The sequence below is a fragment of the Cynocephalus volans genome, chromosome 11, assembly GCF_027409185.1.
Source record: "Cynocephalus volans isolate mCynVol1 chromosome 11, mCynVol1.pri, whole genome shotgun sequence".
Lineage (NCBI taxonomy): Eukaryota > Metazoa > Chordata > Mammalia > Dermoptera > Cynocephalidae > Cynocephalus > Cynocephalus volans.
Window position 1 is genome coordinate 114358825 of NC_084470.1, and position 22084 is coordinate 114380908.

Below are 22084 nucleotides of genomic sequence, written 5' to 3' on the forward strand. Positions count from 1 at the left end.
TTCATTTTGCTCATGTAAGCATGGCCTAAATCATTGGGTGAGAAATTTTTCTAGCAATGAACTGCATTTAAAACCAGTTAAAAAAAAGAAAAGGCATTTTTTATCTACTGGCCAAACATAACAAATAGCAGCGATTCCTTACACTTGTAGTGTTGGCACTAGTGGGAAAAATGGGGATTCTAAAGATGAAGGGATTTGATGGAGATTGCATGAGTCCCAGTTCACTGTTGTTTCCATCACTTTAGGGATTCTTAAACTTTTCTGTACCGTGAGTCTCCTTAGGAATCTGCGGAAGCCTTCGGACCCCTTCTCAGAAAAATGTTTTCAAATATATTTTAAAAGCACTATGGAATTACAAAGGAAACCAATTATATTAAAATACAATTATCAAAATATTTTTACATTTGTGATATAGTAATATATGTACCTCTTTGTTAATACCTTAAATATCAAGATACAGTAGCAAACCTAATAACTACCATAACTTCAAAGTAGTGATGGTTCTAAATAATACTTCAAGATATCTACAAAAACTGTAAAGTGATAAGCAAATGTCTGTGATTTTTATTGTTGACAAAGTCACTGGTATTGCTACATATAAGACATTGTGAGTTAAAAATAAATAGTAATCCAAACAGGATATGGCATTAAAGTTTTGAAATGAGATAATTATTTGGTCAGTTTCTGGAGTGATTCAGGAACTCCTGTTGGGTTCTGAAGAACGAGACTAAGACCTCAGTTTTGGGTGGGAGTGACATCATTAAAAGGTCTGAAATCCAAGCTGAGTTACAAGCATCCTAGAGCCAGGAAAGCTCTATAAGAGGATGTTGCAATAACATTCATTCATTCAACAAAAGTTATCGGCTGGGAACCAGGAACTGAGTGGATGTTTCCTCAACAACTTGGTCCTATCTTCAAATATTCAAAATCTAGTCATGAAAATCCAGAGATGAATGGGAAACAAAATTGCATTAATTCAAGAAAAAGTTATTCATCTCAACTGGACTGGCTTTCAAGACAGGGACATATATTCTACTTCTAGTCATGTCACTGGTTCTCTCAGTAATATTGACCAATTCACTTTTCAGTGTGTATGCCAAAATATTTTTATAGACTACATTTTTAGAATAGTTTCCGATTTACAAAAAAATTGAGTAGATAGTACAGAGAGTTCCCATATACCCTAGACTCAATTTCCCTTATTATTAACTTTTTACATTAATATGGTACATTTGTTACAATTAATGAACCAATATTAGTACATTATAATTAAAGTTGAGACTTTGTTTAGATTTCCTTTATTTTCACTTAATATCTTCATTCTGGTCCAGGGATATCACATTGCATTTAGTCATCCTGCCTCCTTAGAGACCTCTTGACTGTCACAGTTTCTCAGACTTTTCTTGTTTTTGATGACCTTGGCTGTTTCAAAGGGTACTAGTCAGGTATTTTGTAGCATGTACCTCAACTGGGATTTGTTTGACATTCTTTTCATGATTAGGCTAAAGTTGTGGGTTTTGGGAAGGGAGACCACAGAGGTAAAGTGCATGCATCATATCAAGGGTATGCGTTACCAATTAGAGTTATCACTATTGATGCTGACCTCGATCACCTGACTGTGGCAGTGATCGTCAGGTTACTCTATGGTAGTTAATCTTCCCCGCCCACACACCCACCCACCGCCAATTCACTTTTTACCTTCCTGTAATTAATTACTACAGAGAAAATAATTACCTCTACTCATGGAAACCTAGTCCTTTATAGAAACACGGGTCTAAGAGAAATTTTGGGAGATTAGTCCAGTCTCTTGTCCCTGTATCCAAGTCATCCTGTACAGATGGATTTCTGGCTGGCCTACTTTTAAAGATTAAAAAAAGGAAGAGGATTCCATAGCGAAAGAATTCTGAACTCTTGACAATTGAGGTTTTACAGCTCAATTAATCAACAAATACATAGAGTGTATGAACCATGTGCATGCTGCTTAGAGATGTGTATAGCTCCAAGGCACTTAAACCATCTTAAATCATTTCTGGAACAAGGTGGTATATAAGTAAGTAAATATATGAGTGGAGAGACAAATGACTGAATAAAATACAAAGCACTGTAACAGAGTGGGAATCAGCACGGGAAAACTTGTACTGGTTATGAGCACAGTTTTTAGACTCAGCAGACTTAAGTTTACGTTCCAGATCCACCAAATGAAGGCATACAACTTTAAACAAGTCACTTAGCCTTTCTAAGCCTTAGTCTCCTTAACTGTAAAATGGGGATAATCATACTCACTATTAAAAGTTATGCAAATCGGGCCGGCCCGTGGCTCACTCGGGAGAGTGCGGCGCTGATAACACCAAGGCCACGGGTTCAGATCCTATATAGGGATGGCCGGTTCGCTCACTGGCTGGGCCTGATGCTGACAACACCAAGCCAAGGGTTGAGATCCCCTTACCGGTCATCTTTAAAAAAAAAAAAAAAAAGTTATGGAAATCAAATAACACATAGAAAGCATCTGGCAGGTATTAGGTCCTCAATACATTGTAGCTATTATTATTAGGCAGGGAATAATTATGTGATCCCACTTTAGAGTCACTGTAAATTAAATGAGGTTTGTTTTAGATGGCTGTTTCTCTGCTGAAACTGAGCTTAGGGAATGCACACTGTACATCCTTCTACTTAGTTTTCTTCCCGCTTCCCATCTTCTCCCACTCCCTTCTCTCTCCCTGCATTTTCTCAATTTTCATTATCTCCTTCCTGTTCCCTAGACTGCTGGTACCTTCATCCCATTCCCCACTGCCAAGCCCCTTTGTCACAGTGGCCTTTCCGAAGCAGCAGAGCTTCCTAGTGACTGATCAGAAGTATGTCTCCCCAAGGTAGTCAGAGAGAGGCAGATAGCTGGCGGGAGTGGGGAAAATGTTTCTGTGTATGGGATTTGGATTCCTTCATTTGTTTGTTTTGTTTTAAGTGGTTGCTTTGCTGATCCTATTACTGTAAAGGGTAATGATATTTGGGAATAAAAGTCTATGAATAAGTAATGATAATAGAAGAACCAGAACTGTGGGATAAAAAGCTTGTGTTAAAAATAGTCTGTCATTTTCAACTCTGCCTACTAAGCCTTTTCCTAGGCTGAAAGACACAGATAGTGCTTCCGCAAGAGGAGCCAGCATGGAACGGGAGTTGTTCCACGTCAAAGGAAAACCATGCTCCAGAGCAAAGCAACTTCTCTATTGTGGCCAAACCACCTCCAATGGATTTCTCTGGCGCAGGCAATGAAACATCTCCCCCCCACAAAGCCAAGCACCCACAGAAAAAATGTAAAATGTGTTGATTTAAGAATGGAACTACAGAATCAGAACACTTAGGGTCTGCTTTGAGAACTTTGTTTCTGGAGACAGTTATTTTTGCAAGGAGTATACATTGTTATGTACACTGCTGTAACAGTGATCCAATTAAGGCACAGATATGAGCAAGGTTGAACCATAAGAAATATGAGAAGAGACTGCAGCTCAGGATGAGAATTCAAAGCACAGCATCGGCATCACGCATGTCATTGTCTACAAGACTGGTCAAACTGAAGTCCTGCAACCTCAGCACAAATAGCTGCCAAACCCTGATGCTAGTGAACTAAGAGAAAACAGACAACCATGCAAGCAAGGACTTTACTCAAAACACTCAGGCTCCAGTCCAGGAAGACCAGATCCTAGGACTGCAAGCCAAGACATTACAACCGATGTGAGCAGTAGCTCTGGTATCAATTGTGACCTCGGATTTATTGCTTTAATGGCTAAGGTCACAGGCTAAGGCATTCTCCAGACTCGGCTGTTGAATACAGACAGCCCCCCCACCTCCACCCCGTCGAGCACCAGGAGTCTGTTAGGGCAGAGCTGCACAAATGGGAAACACCCATCAAATGCAGCAGGAATATTAACTTCACTAGGCAGCCTTTATATGCCATTACTTTAGAAAGGATTCCTTGTTAGTCCTACCATTAAACAATTAAATTGTCAGAGATGAATTCTGTGCATGTGTGTGCAGAGCTTGCCTGTGTGCACAGGATGTGTAATTTCCTACTCAGGTGATGTCTGCTGCAGGTTCTCTCTTTCTCTCTCTCACTCCTCTCTCTCTATTTTCCCACCCCAATTGTATGCTTTTGCCTTTACATTGTTGAAAATAAATACATCTTCCTGGTGGTATAAGCAGTTCTATTATCAACTTTGATATGCCTGCACATTTTGTACTACTCAGAAGACAGGAATACAAAATGAAGTGCTCAAAGATTAATTGTCTCCAGGTATCCCCCTGCCAGAGCATGATTCCTTAGTTCTGCTTTCCTGATGCTAGTTATTGACATAGTCAGTTCACTCTGTTTGTGTTGTATACATGGACATTATATCAAAGAGCTCTAATCAAGGAGCTAATGCCTACAGATGGGAAGAATGATTAGCAAATGCTATGTTTCCATTAAATTTTCAACCTAATTATGGCTATATGCCTTCATAATACTGATTCACTCATCCTAGGTCTCTACTATAAAATGTTTGACCCATGAAAATCAAACATGCTTGCAAAAAGTACATACATTTCACTTAAACCCATTACTAATTATTTTAGTAAAGAAAGAGAATACTATTTAAAACAAATTTAATAATATTTAATAGATATCATTAGGACCACACTTAAGTCTCTATACTTTTTTATATAGCTCAAATTTTTACTGAATCAGAATATATCCTTGCCCTTGTCATCTACCAAATCTTTTCTTTGAGGATTTGATATTTTTTTAAAAAATGCTAAAAGCCAGAATAGGCTCACTCTACATTAAGATGAAAAGACTTCTAGAAACTACATATGTATAAGGTGAGAGGTGAGCTCAAGAAAATACTGCCAATATCTACAAATCCTTCAGCTTCTGAAAGAAATATGTTGGATTAATTCTCTGTGTACCAATTACCAATGCAACTATTTGTCACTTATTAATATTTCTTGATTAGGATGACATAGTCAGCATGATAAATATATCCCACCATATGAATATTGAGCCACACAAGACATTTAGCCTACCTGTTTTATAACAATGTACAGATGAGGCAAATAGAGAAGGAAAGGGGTTTTGAAATCAAATTATGAATAGCTATAGTGTCTTCACAGACAGTCTTTTTTTTTCTGAATATCATTCCCATTAGCTTATATCTTTTTTTTTTTTTTTGACAGGGTGACAACATTAGGACATTTGAAGCCTCCCCTTGTTGCTTAAGCTGGGGTACACTGCTGTCCTGCACTGGATCCCCTTACATAGCCCTGCGCTGCCTCTCCCTGGCCTCAGGTTTTAGATGAAACATGCACCTCTTCGTTCGGTAGTTCTAATTCTGAATTAATGCTCTGCCACAGTGTGGACCCATGTGTTCAGGTTTTTGGTCAGGAAAAAACTGTACAGGCCCTTCCTCCCTAAGAAGGGAACAGAATATAGGGGGGAAATCTCCTTGGAAGAAGAAAAGGAAAATAAAATGAAAAATGGTAATGTTCCCAGGAAACATTCATGCAGCCATTTTTCTTATTTACTCATTATCTAAGTTCATTATGTAAAAAGCTAAACCCACCCTGCCTCCAATACGTACACACACACTTTGACCATCTTCTGTTCAAATAATTCTTCCTTCCACCCCCTGTGCTTCTGACAATAGCACTGCCATCTTCCCAAATAGGAAGATCTTTAAAGCTTAGAGTTGCTTTGATTCATTCAGTGTTCTTTGATTCATCTCTGCAGCTCTCCAAACTCTTGCCCACATGTGGGATCCATGAATGTTCACCCCATAGAGGGTTCCCTTCCTCCTCCTCTCTGGTTGTCCAGGTTCTGCCCAAATTTCATGCCTAAATTATGACCCTTCCTTTCCCTGAATACTTGCACTAAATGTTGGGGATTGATGTATACCTGGTTACCATATTCTTTTATCTAATACAATATTAATAGTATTGAAAGTATTTCAATATATTGGGCCAAGCCTGTGGCGCACTCGGGAGGGTGCGGCGCTGGGAGCGCGGCGACGCTCCCCAGCGGCCGCGGGTTCGGATCTTATATAGGAATGGCCAGTGCACTCACTGGCTGAGTGCCGGTCACGAAAAAGAAAAAAAAAATAATAATAAAATAAAATAAATTTTAAAAAAAAGAAAGTATTTCAATATAAATTTTTTTAATTCAAAAAACTTAATAATAAAAAAGAAAAAATTTAATTGAAAAAATTACCAAACATGTTAGAAGAACATCTCTTTACAAATAATTGGTATGTTCACTGTAAACCATTCCTGTCTAGTCACTGATATAGGTTGCCCAAAATAGTACCCTGAGCAAGAGACCATATACGTTATGTGATTTTCATTCAGAAATAACACTTATAGGTTTGTATTACATCTGAAATAATGTCATTAATATTAATTGCTTTGCTTAAAGTTTTGTAGCACTATAATACTCCTATTAAAATACAAATATCTCTGAGAGAGATAACACTCCAAGTTCATTATTAATGATTCAGATTTTTTCAGGGATTCTTTCTGGGTTACCTGAGGGAATATCAAATTGCTTTCCACCTGTGTTGGCAAATAAGTAAATTCAGCCCCACAAGTAAGCATAGCATACAACCACTCCTGTGCTGAGATTAGTCAGGAGAGACTACCTGCTACCAAACATTCACCACCCTATGTCAAACTTCTTTTAAGTTTAAGCCAAAAGGATCTTTGTACACTGTTAAATACAGATATCCCTGAACGAGGTCACACATTAATCCCAAAATGTTATTTGTAACTCTGAGTAAATGGATTTATCACATTCTTCAAGGTGTTGAAGGACCTAAGCCCTTCACTCTTTAATTCTTTAATTATCTTCAGTAATTTCATTAAGTCCTAAGACTTCAACCTCAATATTTATTGAAATCAGTATACATTTTTTCAATTTGCTCTCATACTCTATGCCCAGCTAGACCAGAATATTCCGCTGACTCTTGGACATCTACATCTGTCTCTTCCATCAATGCCTCATACTCAGCATAGCCAGAACCAACACGTGATACTCCCTGCAAGCCTGTTTCTTCTCATTTGATATAGGTTCACTTAGCCACATGGTAACTCAAGTAGTAACCTCAGAGTCAGCTTTTGCTCTTCTCTTCGCCACAATCAGGGATTATATCCTGAAGATTCCAATTCTGTGATATCTCACACCTGTCCCTGTCTCCTTCAGAAGCCGCCACGCTAACACAAGCCACATTTTCCCACATCAGGCTGCTGAAGGAGCTTCCTTTAGTATTTCCAACACCACCCTCCACCGCACTCCACTCTTCCTGAAGCTCAGTTTTGGTAATATCATTCTACAGTTCAAAAACCCTTAATGCTCCCCATTTCTTGTTAAATTAAAATCAAACTCATCTTGCTTTCCAGCGTATATTATGACATGGCTTCATCTACCTTCAACTTTCACATTCTCTCTAGTAAATCTAGAACACTCACTCTTCTCTAAACATGCCCTTTGCTTTTCAAACCATGTGCCTTTCCCAAATTGTTTCCTCCGTTTGAAATACTTTCCACCCATTCCCCATTTCTACCTATCTTCAAGATCAAGTTCAGATTTTACTTTCTTAAGTAAGTCTTTCTGGCTCCCCCCAGCAGGATGTGATCGTCCTACCATTGAACTCCCATGGTATCTACTATGCCCTGAATTACTAAGTAGTACCATTATTTCTATGCTTGTCTTATGCTACTCACTATATTGACAACTCCATAAGTCTAGGAACAGAGTCTTATTCATCTCTACTTCACTGGCAGTGCCTAGCTCAATTCTTGCATATAAAATGCACATAATTATTGAAGCGTTTCTGAGCAAGTTTTGAAGGAAGATGAGAAAGAAAGCGGAGGAGTTCCTGACTTCTGAAAGGGTGGTTTTGCAAAGAAATACCATTACAGGGCATTGGAGAGCACCTTTACACACTTTGTGATTTTTTCTAAGACTGTAGCTTAGGACAAACATCTTGGCAATGATGGGCATCTGTGTTGGAGGAAAGGAGGGGTGGTCCAGAGCACCAGCATTCACTTGGTGAAATACTGTACTGGGGACTCTCAGGCAGGCAGGGCAGCATGAAACCATTGGGTGCCTGGGATCTTGAAAATATCTTTAGGTCCTGGAAAGCTGCAGGGAAGATGAGAGCACTGGGCCAGAGAATTCTAGAAGAGGCAAATGAGTTGATAATAAAATTGCCTGTTTCACCACTTTACATACACTAGACTAGAGTGGCTCTATTTTAGCCTTGTTTGGGTTTCTGTACATATGTGAAACCGTCAATTGCTTAATCAGTCATCACCTATTTGTTGAGTGCTTTTAATGTGCCAGGCACTCTGTCAGGTGCTGAAGATACAGAGGTAAACAAAAAAGACAAAAATTCCTGCCCTCATGGACCTTACTTTCTAGGAGGAGGCAAAAAGTTATGAATAGAATGCATACCTAAAATACAGAGCTTATTTGAAGGTGATCGATCCTCCAGATAAAAATAAAAGCAGGATAGAAAGGTGGTTAGAATGTTAAGCAGAGTGGTCAGGGCTTGTTAAGAAGATGAAATTGGAGCAAAAATGTGGAAGAGGTGAAGCACTGATATGTGCAACCATCTGGGGAAAGAGCATTCCAGGCAAAGGGAATAACCAGTGCAAATGTCCTGAGGTAAGCACGGGCCTGATACATTAAAGGAATGAAATGGAAGCCAGAGTGGCTGGAGTGATTGGAGGCAGAGTGAGGTCCGAGTACCAAAGGGAGATTTCCAGACTTTGTAGGTCATTGCAAGGATTTGACTTTTCCTTTGAAGAAGGAAGTGGGCAAAGTGCCTTTGAAGGGAAATCGGGAGCCTTAGGAAGAATCTTAGCAAAAATTGACATCATTGGCTATTGAGTTGAGATTAAACTGTAGAAAGGCCTAAAGACAGAGCAAGGAGACCAGTTAGGAAGCTATTGCAATATTCCAGGCAAGAGACAATGATAATGGCTTGGACCAGGATGGTGGCAGTAGAGAAGATGAGACGTGATCAGAGTCTAGAAAAATTTTAAAGGTAGAGCCTCAGGGATTTTCTGATGTATTGGATGCAGGAAGGAAAAAACAGAGCAAAGGATGACTCCAAAGTTTTTTGCCTGAGCAACTAGAAAAATAGTGTGGTTTATTAATGGAGAATATTAAGGGTCGCATAGGTTGCGGAGCAGAGACAGTAGGGGTTGAGTTCTGGATCTGTAAAGCTCATGATACTTAATAAACATCGAAGTGGAGTCTGGACATCAGGAGAGCTTGGACTAGAGGTAGAAATTTGGGAATATAGACAGAATTTAGAATATCAGAATATAAACAGTATAATATAGAATACTGAAGCCAAGAGACTGAATGAGACCCACAAGGGATGGGCTATAGAGAAGAGACAAGGTCCCAGGACTGAGCTCGAAGCACCCCAACATTCAGAGGTCCTACAGAAAGGGTGGAACCAGCAAAGGACACAGAGGAGGAACAACCAGTGAGGTAGGGGGCAAACCAGGGGGGCATGTTGTCTTGGAAGCCAAGATAAAAGGTGTTTGAAGGAGGAGAGAGTGAACAACTGGGTCAAATGCTGCTACAGGTCAAGTAAAATGAGAACCAAGAAATGACCTTTGGGTTCAGCATTGTGGAGGTCATTGATGGCGTGGACAAGAACAGTTTCACCAGAGCGATGGGATAAGATAGCCTAACTGGAGAAGGTCTGAGAATGAGGGAAGAGGAATTGGGAAGATTTAGTATAGATGCCTATATTTGCTATATGTATGTGTGTGGGTATGTATATATACATATATATATACATACACACAGACTTTTTATTAACCCAAATGGGCATTGTGTCCACAGCAATCTGACTAAATCAGATTTTACTTGTGAAATCTCCCTTTCAAATGACAAATGTTTTTGTGCAATGAGTTTCAGCAGTTTTAAGTCTATCACTCTCTTTGTTTACTGAAGAAAAACAATCACTGCCTTCAGTGAATTTGCAGCTCAAAGTATTTTAAGTTTTATAATCAAAATTCTATCTTGAAACTTCACACATACATGTATCCCCCAAATGATAACAGCATGATTCTCAGTTGAATATTGTAACTCGTGGTAAATAACATTCACTCATTCCAAATATCTCATTACTGATGTATAGTTCTTTGCTCATGCCATAGCCACAACTTACTCACCATAACATTTTAAGTGATGTTTCTCATTCCACTAACTTCCTTGTCTACTTGTGGCCACAGGTTCATGTTGTTAACAGTTGGGCATTGAATATCAGAAAACATTAAGCTGGGATTAAAAGCAGAGCAGAAAAAGCCAGCTGTAGAACAGGCTAACCTAAAGTATCTGAACAGGACAGTGTCACGTTCATACTCAGAAGCACAAGGGTGCTGTGAAATACAATGGTTTGATACTTGTGATGTCATTTGGTTGTAGCATTAAAGCCAAGACTCCCCCCCGCCCAAGGGCAATGCCAATTTCCCAGAAGGCTCATTTCTAAGAGCCAAAGCTCCATAGACTGCAATGCAACCCATGCTGATAGTCTCATGTTATTTCTCAATTTTATGCCTAATTTGCTCCTTTTGGTTTTATGTATTTTGACACAGTCAAGTGTATGTGAGGATTTCCCCATAGTCCTTTAAATGCTATAAAACTTTAATATAGGGAGGTAAAAACAATAATAAGCCATGCCTCCAAGCCCTCACATTTAGTTCTTTGAGTTAGACGATAGGCAGTTTTAGATACTGACTTAAATTTCCAGTACTTGAAATGCTTTAAGTATTCTTCTTATACCTTCCCTTCCCTTCCCTTCCTCCGCCACCCAAATATATTCTACCCTTCACCTGGACATGCAACTCCCATTGATTGCAAAAAGTGGCAATCAGGATTCATGGGTTTACAATTCTTAAATTATCATCATAATGATCTACATCGTGCATGAGCCAATGCAATTTAATATGATTCAGGAGAAAGACAAGATGGATGCCCAATTCCAAATTTTAGGCACGCAACCCTGGAATGTCTTTTGGAAAAAACGAAATAATGCTCTAGTAGTTTGTTGGGTTAGTCTGTTTTCAGCATAATTGCCTTCTCTCAGCTTCCTAATACCCTTAAAACCTCTGAGAGTCTTTAATGTACAAAGTTCAACAAAAACACCTTCAAAACAGATTAGTTCTAATTATGTTTAATATTTGTTTGCTGCTTTATTGAATAAACTACATTTGCTTTAAAAAAAAAAAAAGAAATTCACTTAACTGCATGTCAGTCACCCAAATTTTAAGTGTACAAATGAAATGGAAAACATTTATTACACAAATTTAATTACAATTCTAAGAAATAAACATGTAAATTAGATAGAGTTCAATTTGCAGATGCTAATCCTCATCCTTGGTATTGTTCCTTTCCTCCATGATTTTCAGTCTGTGCAGCTCCTTGATTCCTAGGGAGCCAGGGAGCCAGAGGTTTGGTTTTTCACAGTCGGAGGATCACTGTTTTAAAGAAGTGTTATATTTAGCACATCTGGCATAGTAGCAGTAAACAAACATTATAGTCTTTGTAACACTTTTGTGCAGGTGCCTTCCCCCGATTTTATTAGGTCTATGCCTTCCAAACTTCTGTGTTCATTACACCTGAAATGACCCATCTCGACTATGGAGAGGTCCCTAGACAGAAGTTATGAATTAATGTTTCAAAAAACAAACTCCGATTGAGCCCAATACAGGAGAAAATTACTATTTACTAAATAATCTGTTTCTGGGGCTCGAATTACATTCTCTTGACCAAGTACAACCTCCTTTATGACTTTTTTATTTCCTGGAGGTTTTCCCCAGAGGCTCCCCACCCAGAAAGAGCTGCCAATTCAAGTTGCAGCAGGACCAAGGTTGCTTTTTTATACACACGTAGCTCAGGAGGGGAACGGGCGGGGGCGGGCGGCGAGGGGAGCTAAGTGCTCGGTCCTGCAAAGACATCTGTTTCTCATCTCCGTTTGCTGTGGCAAAGGAGAAGAAAGTCTTTTGCAGAGGGTGGGAAAGGCACAGATTTTTTTTTTTTTTGTAAATCACGCGCACACACAACAACAAAACTAAACCAAATAAAAAAAGACAAGACATCTCAGAAGGCTGCAGAGTGAATACATAATTCGGCTGGAGCCGAGCCCCTAGGGCTAGGGCGGGAGCCCGAGAGCGCGTGGGGTCTAGGCTGCGGGCTGGAGCTGGGCCCGCGTGTCCCCGGGCACCGGGAGGGGAGGGGAGCGGAGGGGAGGGAGGGAGGCGGGCGGGAAGGAGCAGGGGGCGGGCTGGGGTGGGGGCGAGGGGAAGGCGCCCCGCGTGCAGCCTGAGGAGCGGCGGCAGGGCGGAGAGCGGGCGCGCTTGTCATGTTCCCTCTCTCGCCCTGGGGGCATCCTGCAGAACCTCTCCTCGGAAATCCACGGGGAAATGGCAAACAGGATTGACGGGTTTCACACGCTCCTCGCTAGACAGAGCCGCTCATTACCATAACCGTCTGCAGCGACGGCGGCGCGGCGCCCCAGTCGCGGCGGCGGGACCTGCCGGGACCCTCGCCCGCCGCGCACCAGCGGCCACCGCCGACCGGGCCGCCGGGCCGCGACCGGCGCGAGTGTGCAGCGGCGGCCGGGCTGGCGCCGAGCCCAGAGCGCTGCGGCCGCCGCCTCCCCGCTGACCCCGCGGTAAGAGTCGGGCAGGGCGCGGGCCGCGGGGGCGGAAGGGTCGCGGCGGGAAGAGGAAGAGGACCCCCCCTCCCGGGCTTCTGCCCGCGCTGGGCCGGGGTCGCAGGGTGGGCACGCAGCCGCCCGAGAGGGGCCGGGGCGGGGTGGGGACCGGGGCGCAGCCGGGGGCGGAGGTGGCGCGGGCTTTTCCCGGGGCTGGCGTGCGCCGCGCCACCTTTACCAGGGCGGGAACCGCCGCCTCCTGTAGGGCTGCCGCCCGCGCGCACCCTGCGCTCTGCAGGGGCGGGTGAGACCTCGGGGTCCTCGGTGACCGCATCGTCCCTCATCCTAGGGGACGGGGTCACTAGGAGGGATGCCCCAGGTCTGCACGCCGCGGCGCCTGGCAGGTGGGGACGGAGGGACCGCGGATGTCAGGAGCGCGCGCTTGCAAGAAAAAGGCATAGCTGCAGGAGCTGCCACCTTCTGTCCCCCGCCACCTCCGCCCCCGCACCCTCCTCCCCGGCAGCCGAGCCGCGCTGCGGGCGGCGGCGGCTCCTCTGTCCTCAGCTCACCTCCCTGGCGGGCCGAGGCTGCTGCCCGCCTGGTCCACGCCTCCGCCTCTCCCCCCTTCCTCCCCTCCCGCCTTCTCGGCCCCATCAACTTTCCCGAGCGCCCGGCTGTGGCCGCAGAGGCGGGGGAGAGGCGGCCCCGGGGCCGGGGGTGGCGCGGGGCGCTCCCGCAGCCGCGGGCTCCGAGGGGGCTGGGCGGGCGCGGGCGGGCGGGCGCGGGGCAGGCATCTGCCGCGGGCTGCAGCGCGGGGCCCCGCCGGCCTCCAGACCCCTGCCAACCTCGTGAGTCATTTCCTTGGAATCCTACCTTTGCTGTTTATTTCCCTTAGAAGGAAACTTGATTAAAAAAAGGAAGAAAGAAAGAATAATAATAGCTCGTTCTTCAGAAGAGGCGCACGGCTCTGGCACGGTGGAAAGACAACTTGCCTTTGTTCCCAGACACTTGGGCTGGTGTTTACTTTCTCCTGCGGCCGGCGGCCGGCCCCGCGCTGCTCGCCACCCGGGAGAGGGGCTCGGGGCTGCGGCCCCGGCCCCCGGCGGTGTGCCTGTGCGCGAGCCAGGACGGTGGCCGCCGCCCGCCTACGGGAGGTCAGCCCTCCAAACTCGGACCCCCCTCTTGGTTCTGGGCCGGGGAGAGACGGCTCTGGGGCTCGGACACCCCGGCAGTCCTTCGTCCTCCCTAGGCCCAGTGTCTGCGTTCCCAGCCCCAGGACCCAACCTAAAGCTCCTGGCCTCCCGGGGCTGTAGCTGAGACATGTACTTCCCAGGGCAGACAGGTGTACTGCAGGGACCTGCAGAAAAGCGACAAGTGTCTTTTTTAAAAGGGCTGAAGAATTTTGTTTCGCTCATCCTAGCACCTTTCACCACTACCACGAGTCAGACAAGCTCTGTAGAGGTCTTGTTAGGGACGATGCCGAGGTCAGGGGCTTAGTTCCACCTGGACAGAACATTTAAGACTGGCAGCGTCAGGGGTGCATTGAAAATATCAGCTCGATACTTCCCTGCTTTCCAGTGTTGGAATCAGACCTCTCACTGCTCTAATGCTCTTAGTAAAATGTTCTCTAATTTCCAATGACAGGTGGGAGAAGGGTGGGCAAAGAATGACCAGGAATTCTGTGTTAGATTCAAGGTGCCACTAAATCCATAGCTACCTCATTCTGTGTGCCAGCCACTCCTATTAGCATCATAATGGCTCGGAGGAAAGAACAAGCCCAACTCATCTGGAAAAGCCAAATGCCTGGTAACTTTACAATGAACATTTGCTGGAACGGCTCTACATTTGAGCCCTCAGCCCTCTGGGGATGCTTGAGGTGTCATTCCGCAACACCACTTGGGTGACAAAAAAGACATGCAGGAGACTGAGAATAAAGGGTTAGGGCTTTTTATTTTTATTTATCTTTATTTTTTAAACTCATGCATAGACAAAACACATTTAACACACTCCTTTCGAATCCACTCACCTCTAATGTTAAAAATTTTTTTTTTTGCCATAATGTATAATCTCTGTGGCTACATTTAATATTAACATTACATAAATTTGTGGACTTGAACTTCTGGATTCAGAAGCACAATTATAATGTAAATCTCTATCATACAGAGAATAATGACATTTTGGATCTTGACATATAATACATATAAAGATTCATGCTAAACATCGGTGCTTAACACTGCACAGTACAGTTTTTCAAGAACAATAAACTTGCCTTCTTAATTTGTTAACATCGCAGTGTAAATTCTAAGTAGAAGTAGAAGACTCAATTGCAAAATCTCCTCCCCCCTCCCAAATAATTCTAACTCATTCATGTTTTATTCAGACTTACATAAATCATTTGCAGAACTCAGCCTGTCTAGTTTAGGATTTTGTGTGTAACAGCTTCCAATTCAGAAAAGAAAAACTTACAGAAATCAGATATTGCAAACAAAAGAAACAGCCAAGATAAAAAAAACTATTATGCCACATTTCAAGTTCAAATGCATAATGATAGAATTTCCTATGCTGGAAACAATACTCACAAATAGAAACACTGAAATCCTTGACAACCAAAAAAGCTACTACCAAAAAGTCCTTGAAATATAAACTAACTCTGACTAACATAAAACAGCACAGGGCCCATATAATGTCCTATTAAACAGAGGTAATTGCTGCTAGGGGGCTGCAAATGCTTTTCTTTCTTAAGGGAATGGGTTTGTCAACTTGCTTTTGTTTATGTGTAATAGAAGTTCTACATAGGCAAAAGCTTGGACCTTATTCCCAGAATCCAGCACAAAAGTAAATGTAAATTTCAAGTTGTAAAATATTGTTGCCATCTGTAAGAGAGGGCTACTGATTCTGATAAAAAGCTATAATTCCTGTTCTCCTGGCAATAGCATTTCCTGATAAAATTGTCTCTTAGAATAGGTTAAGAAATTGAACCATTTCATGAGAGTCTTCCAGGGAATAAATTATTTGAGGTTTGATATCTCGCTTGGATGTGGAGTTTGAGGGGTGATAGAATGGCTTAGTTAAATCAATGCAGGCTAAATTCTTTGGTTGATGACAGAAAGAGAAAAATAAATAGCATGTCTAGTCATTTCTTTACAGAGAATTAATTGGACTTTTTTTTCCCTCTTGTAATGAGGTTTTGTAATAAGTCCTTACTGATGGCTCTTTGGAGGGCATCTTAACAGAAAGGGGAGGTGGCTTAGGAGCCTAAATCAGCTGGGTCCTAATTTTACCCACTGACCTGGACACCTTTCCTGTCTGTCAGAAGGCCTTGCTTCATTCTTCAGTAGAGTTAGAACAGAATTTGAGACTTCAGAGAGAAGCCCTGGGTGAAAGATAGGGTCATTGCTACCAAGAACTACTCCCTTAGCCAGAAGGACGTTGTCACTTTAATGAAACTATTCCCTCTTACTTGTGTTCTTTCTTCTTTTACCTGGAAGTGGACCCTTGCTGTAACATGTAGATAATAATAGTCTCCCAAGAGACAATGATAGATTCACCCTTTCCCAAAACATTACAAGCTATATAATTTGGAACAGAAAGCAAGAAATAGACCCTTAGTGTGTATTTGAAAGACAGTCAATCTTTAGAAAGCAAGCCTGACATCAGTTTTGTGACAGTTCTTTAAACTGCACAGTGAGATAGTGGAGATTTGAGTCTCCTAAAGGAATTGGCAGTTAACAAGGACTGAGGCTGCTTTGCTGTCACCACTGGTCTATGGTCCCTAGGTCATTTTATTTTGATATTAGACTCTCTTCTCCCTTGAACTTACTTTTGACCCTACCTTGAGCCCTGCATAGGACAAAGTGAAGATACTGAGCCCCCATGGAAGTGGCCCCACCACCCGAGTTATGGAGGGACCCAGGGAGCATCACAGGGCAGAGAGGCTCCCACCTCCCTGCAGGCCAAGGGAAAGGCGTGAACCGAAGGGAAGGGCAGTGATGTGTTGCCTCTTGGAAAGTTCCTTCCTTGTGTCTGGGCTTTGCAGTGTAAGGAGTTGTTGGCTGCCTCTGGCCCCGGAGCCCTGGCTCCTGTTTAATATTCTGCCTGCTCCGTTGATGTTGTGCTTGGCTCCTGTGGGACTGCAACTCACGGCTTGAAGCTGGAGCCAATTTTCTGTCTTCATCTCGCAGTGTTTTGACTGGAGGCAGATCCAGTTCAGGCCGATCAGGGCTGGTGGAAACAACTACCAAGTGTCTCTCTGTCTGCTCTGCTTTGGGAGAAGAGAGTGGAGGGAGCCCAGAATGTTGTAGAGGAACCGGCCTGTGGAAAGGAGAGGAGGAGGCTGCAGGGGGCAGCGGAACAGACTGATCCTGCAGGCATCGGTTGGAATTACGGTGGAGATTTCTGTCTCCCCCGCCCTTTTCTTTTGATTGATTAGCAGATTTCATCAAAGGAGACTCCCAGGGGATTGACTAGAAAATTGATTTTGCCTTATTAATAGAAAGGAAGTGCAAGGGTTTTGGCCTTGCCTCTTAGCAGTACATTTTCTGTGGGAAGGTCAGGAGGAAAATGTGTTCAGGAGGCAAAGCAGCTGTCTGGAAGAAGGCTGAGGGAATCTGAGAACAATAAGAAATGGGGTTTTAAAGATCCGCCCATGAAATGCAGATTGCTGAACACAGTGGCTGAGCTAATAGCAGCAAGAGAGTTTTCTGAGGTTTTCTTTGGAAGAATAATAAAATGTTTCAGGGTGAAGGGGAGGACTGAGAAGTAAAAGTTTCCTGAAGCACAGGAACGAAGGTGCCAAGGCCATGCCCTGGCTTGCTCTTCATGAGGGCTGTTTTCTTTATTCTTTTTTTCTTTTCAGATCTGAGGCTGTCAGAGATGACTCTGGTTCTGTCCATGAATAGATTCTGCGAGCCCATTGTCTCGGAAGAAGCTGCTGAAATTGCCGGGTACCAAACACTATGGGAGGCTGACAACTACGGAGGCCCGAGCCCCCCAGGGCCAGCACAGGCTCCTTTGCAGGGAGACCGGGGAGCCGGTCCCCCCCTGGCAGGTATTGCCCTTGACCTTCCTGCTGCCCTCTGCAGCCAGACTGGTGGACGGGAGGTGGTGTCTGGGGTGCTCTTCTGAGCCGAGATAGCTAATGCTCCAGGGACTTCCCCAGTTTCCCCCGTGCCTCTCCTAAGCAAGCCCAGGGCTCCAGGGAGGAGACCAGAGGGGATATTTAAATTGCATTGAAACCTGTGTCTACCTGGGCTGTTGCTTGTGTATAAGTCGTGCATCTATATTTTTAAGAGAACCAGACCAGATACTGAAACTCTGCGTTTGGATTCTGGTTTTCTGCCCTGTCAAACTGTATGGTTGTCTCAGAGCTATGCAAGCCCTGGTAGGCTTGACCATGAAATCTTTATCCCATGAGACATAAAGGAATCTGCACTTTGGGCCAGCAAGCTATGTGCTTCTTCTCTTTATTAAGCACACAATTGGCTATGGTATTGCAGGAAAAAAAAAATTTTTTAAGCCAAGAAAATAGAAATATGCTCTTCCTGATTTTTTATTCTTATAGTCTGAGATAAGTTCTTTTGGATTTTTTGTAGTAATAGCTATTTTTTAAAAAAGAAACTTAAATATAAAACAAGTACTAAATGGAGCTTATTTTGCTAAAAAGAATTGAAAGCTGTGATTTTTTAAAATTAGACCCTACTTTTATTCATGATTGACATGTTACATTTTTGAGAGTGGAAAGGAATTTAGTTACCCAAAATTTTATTTTAAATTAAAAAGTTTTGATTATGTATTTTGAAAGAAGGAATATTTTAACTCCAATGTGTAGATAACTGTTTGTTATCAATGGTTACAGTTAAAGATGTATACATATGAACAGTGGTGTTATGTTATCGTGGATTTAATTGAACAATTTGAATAAATACTAATTTTATTTCCGAGTTATTACACGCCTCCCCTTTATGAATATTGCTGTTTGCCTGTGCATAGAATTAAGATTCTGAGTATTTAATAAATGCTGAAATATGTCATTTTCTTCTATAATTGCCTAGAAATCTTTGCCTAGCCTGGGTCACAGGATTCCATGTGATAGCAACTATTAAGACAAATGTTTATTTTTAATCACCACATGTACAGACAAATATGTAGCCAAGTTATCCTCTAGAAAGAAAGGAAAAGAAAGTATTTTGTTTGGAGAACCTCTGGCAAACCACATGTCATTTGTCATATCTGATTTATTACCACAGGATCACATTACAGGGGAATTTCAAATCCTATAACAACATCCAAGATCACATACTTTAAGAGGAAGTATGTGGAAGAAGAGGATTTTCACCCACCACTCAGCAGCTGTAGCCATAAAGTATGTTTTTTTAATAGTCATTATTTTTATTAACAGTAACAGTTGCTTGATCCATTTCCAGAAATTAAATTGTTTCACCCAAGCAATGAAAATGAACCACTTCTCAGTAGAGCCACATTAATCGTTGTCACTTTTTTGGGTCCTGTGTTATTTTTCACAAGTACTTGAAGAAAGAGCCAGCAAGAGTTCATCTACCCAGAAATAACAAAATTATATAATCGAAGGAAGATCATTTTTACTTATAATTTAATATTTCTCAAGTTGCATCCAGGGTTATGGTTATTCCATGCTTTCATGTGCAAGGAAATGCACTTGTTCTTTTCTGAGATGCTGTCCCCGGTTTGAGCTCCAGCTCCTGTGGCCCTTGCTACTTCTGTGTGTGCCCACATGAGGGTGAGAACCCAAGGTACACCTGACATCTTAGGGGTAGACTCGCCATCCCTTGAGTGTGTGCCTGCAAGTAGAAACTTGCACTTCACTGTACATTCTTTACATATGTTCACTTTGTTGAAATATAGAATTCATTCCCAAGAAAAGACCAAAGCTAACTTTTTTGCATGTATGGTAAGAAAATAACAGGATGGGGAAGGTGCATAGAATTATGAAACTGGGCATCTAATCTTTTGAAATATCAGTTCCTTTTTCCTTATGGTTACCTTCCTTCAACTGTAATCAAAGAGAGTATAACCGCAGATCCTAGTTGTCTGAAATGCACAGAGGATTTTCAATTCATCTTCTTCTCTGTCTCCTCTTGCCCCCCCTCCACTGCCACATCCTTTAGATGTTGCTTTTACCCTGCTTATAAAAAGACATCAGCATGCATTGGCAGGTGCTGGGCTTTTCCCTGCATGTGTAGTCCCTGCCTTTGGTCAGTCTGGGCTGGTTTCATTCACAGCTCTTCAGGTTATGCTGCCAGTTTGCTTTTTTAATGACCTGGAAGAGCTGGTCCCCAGGATACAAGCAGTTTATTTCCTTTTTAGTTTCTGTGTTGTGGTTGTAGCCGTTTTCCAACTGCTACTGGATTTGCACCAACCTTCACACAGTGATGGTATCACACAGCTAAGGAGTGAGTCCTCTCATTTGCTCTCTGCATCTCTTCTCCTGCCCGGCCCCAAAAGGAAGCCTACTTTGGACCTTCAACTGACAGATCCTGTCAGGGTCTGAGCCTCATTAATTATTGGTGCCCTCTTATCAAGCAAGGATAATTGCGAGTATGAAACCCAGAGGATTAAAAGACGGACAGCACTGAAAGCCAAATCTCATGCTCCTTGATATGGCTAGACCAGTTTTTGAAGTATATTCATTATGATCTGCATCTTGACATCTTTTTAAAAACATTTACTGATGTACAATATATGAGCATATGTATCTGTGTGTATATGTGTATTCGTATACACACACCAAAAAAAGGGCACGTATCATAGTACAGCTTAATGAATTTCACAAATCCCCCATGTAACTAACATCCAGATCAATAACCAAAACATAAACCAGCAACCACAATCCTTTGTGCCCACTTCTAGTCACTACCCCTCCCCACCACAAAGTAATTGCTGTCCTGACTTCTAACAGCTTACATTAGTTTTGTGTTTCAGCATCTCCCTCACTGGGCCATAAAAGTTGGAACAACCTAACCTGTCCCTGCTGAGGTGTGCATTGTGGCTGGATTCCCTGGTGCTCGACCACACCAGTGAGTCAAGAAGGGGGTGGGAGCTCCAGCCAAGTGAGGAAGGGGGCTACGGCCACACTGGGGATGCTACTTAGCATCTCTTAGTGAATCTGGGGAAAACAAGACCACAACATTCCCAGAGCCAGACACTGCCAAGAAAGAAATATTCTGCGATAATATATTTGTAGAGTCCATTTCCTAAGCTTTCCCTTTCTATTTTTGATTTTTAGACCATCTCAATTTTTGAGGAACGAGCCCACATCCTTTATATGTCCTTAGAAAAGCTCAAGTTTATCGATGATCCTGAAGTGTACCTCCGAAGGTCTGTCCTTATAAACAACTTGATGAAGAGGATCCATGGAGAGATTATCATGCAGAATAACTGGTGCTTCCCGACCTGCTCTTTCAGTGGCGCCTCCGCCCAGGAGTGGTTTATGGCTCAAGACTGTCCTTACCGAAAGCGACCACGGATGGCCAAAGAGGAGTGTGAGAAGTTTCATGCCTGCTGCTTTTACCAAGAATGTGGTGGTCACTACCTAAATTTACCCCTTTCTGTCAATGCTAATGTTGGAAGTGCCTCCCCTCCCTCCTCCCCTCCCCCCTCCTCATCTTCCTCCCCCCCGCTGCCTTTACCAAGCTGTTCCCACCAGGTGGATTTTGATATAGGCAGTGCACCCACTTACAAGAGTGATGGCCAGATACCTGCCAATGAAATCTTTGTTACTAATGTCAGGTCGCTTGAAAAGGCCAAATTAAATGATGAGAAAGCAAATAATGACACCAGCAGAGATGGCAGCCCCCTCAGCCATGAACCTGTGGGAAATGACCTTGCTTTTGAGTGCAAAAGCCAATTTTATGATTATTTTGAGACTGGATATAATGAAAAAAACAATGTAAGTGAGTCTTGGAAAAAGTCCTTGAAGAGAAAGGAGCCTTCACCAAGTAACAAACTGTGCTGCAGCAAAGGCAGTAAAATATGAGCCGTCTTTTCACCGGAACTTTGAAGCATGCACAGCATGATCAATTAGCTCTCATAAATTTTATTTTGGATGGATTTTATAGTTTTGTACAACTGATAAAATTATGCCATGAACATGCCATGTTGTTTTAATGCCTGGAGAGCAGATTGTGTAAAACATCTGTATAGTAGGCATCAGCAAGCTCCTTATAAGTGTGATTTTACCAAGAAAACAGTTGACTTAATGCTTAAAAGTATATCTTAGTTTTCTTACAGGAAAGATTAATAGATTAGATTGGGGGACAATGTGCCCTTGGGATATTTCCATTGCCCCTCCCCCCCCCAAGGAGTCTGTCACTAGCTAAGAAACTTCAACATGTTTGCCAATTAATTAG

At 42.8% G+C, this 22084-nt stretch overlaps 1 protein-coding gene across 1 annotated transcript; it reads left to right on the forward strand.

Annotated features, from left to right (window-relative positions):
• The first annotated feature begins 17573 nt into the window (after positions 1-17573).
• SERTAD4 (SERTA domain containing 4) lies at positions 17574-21711 on the forward strand. The gene is made up of 3 exons (XM_063113497.1): positions 17574-17748; positions 18947-19062; positions 20962-21711. The coding sequence occupies exons 1-3, from the start codon at positions 17574-17576 to the stop codon at positions 21709-21711; spliced, it is 1041 nt and encodes a 346-aa protein (XP_062969567.1).
• Positions 21712-22084: the final 373 nt, after the last annotated feature.

What these genes read in the sequence shown, in the direction of transcription:
- SERTAD4 (XM_063113497.1), top strand. Translation starts at nt 17,574, where the DNA reads ATGACTCTGGTTCTGTCCATGAATAGATTCTGCGAGCCCATTGTCTCG. An exon ending in AGCCGGTCCCCCCCTGGCAG is followed by an intron (nt 17,749 to 18,946) that starts GTATTGCCCTTG and finishes TTATTACCACAG; the next exon opens with GATCACATTACAGGGGAATT. An exon ending in TCAGCAGCTGTAGCCATAAA is followed by an intron (nt 19,063 to 20,961) that starts GTATGTTTTTTT and finishes TTTGATTTTTAG; the next exon opens with ACCATCTCAATTTTTGAGGA.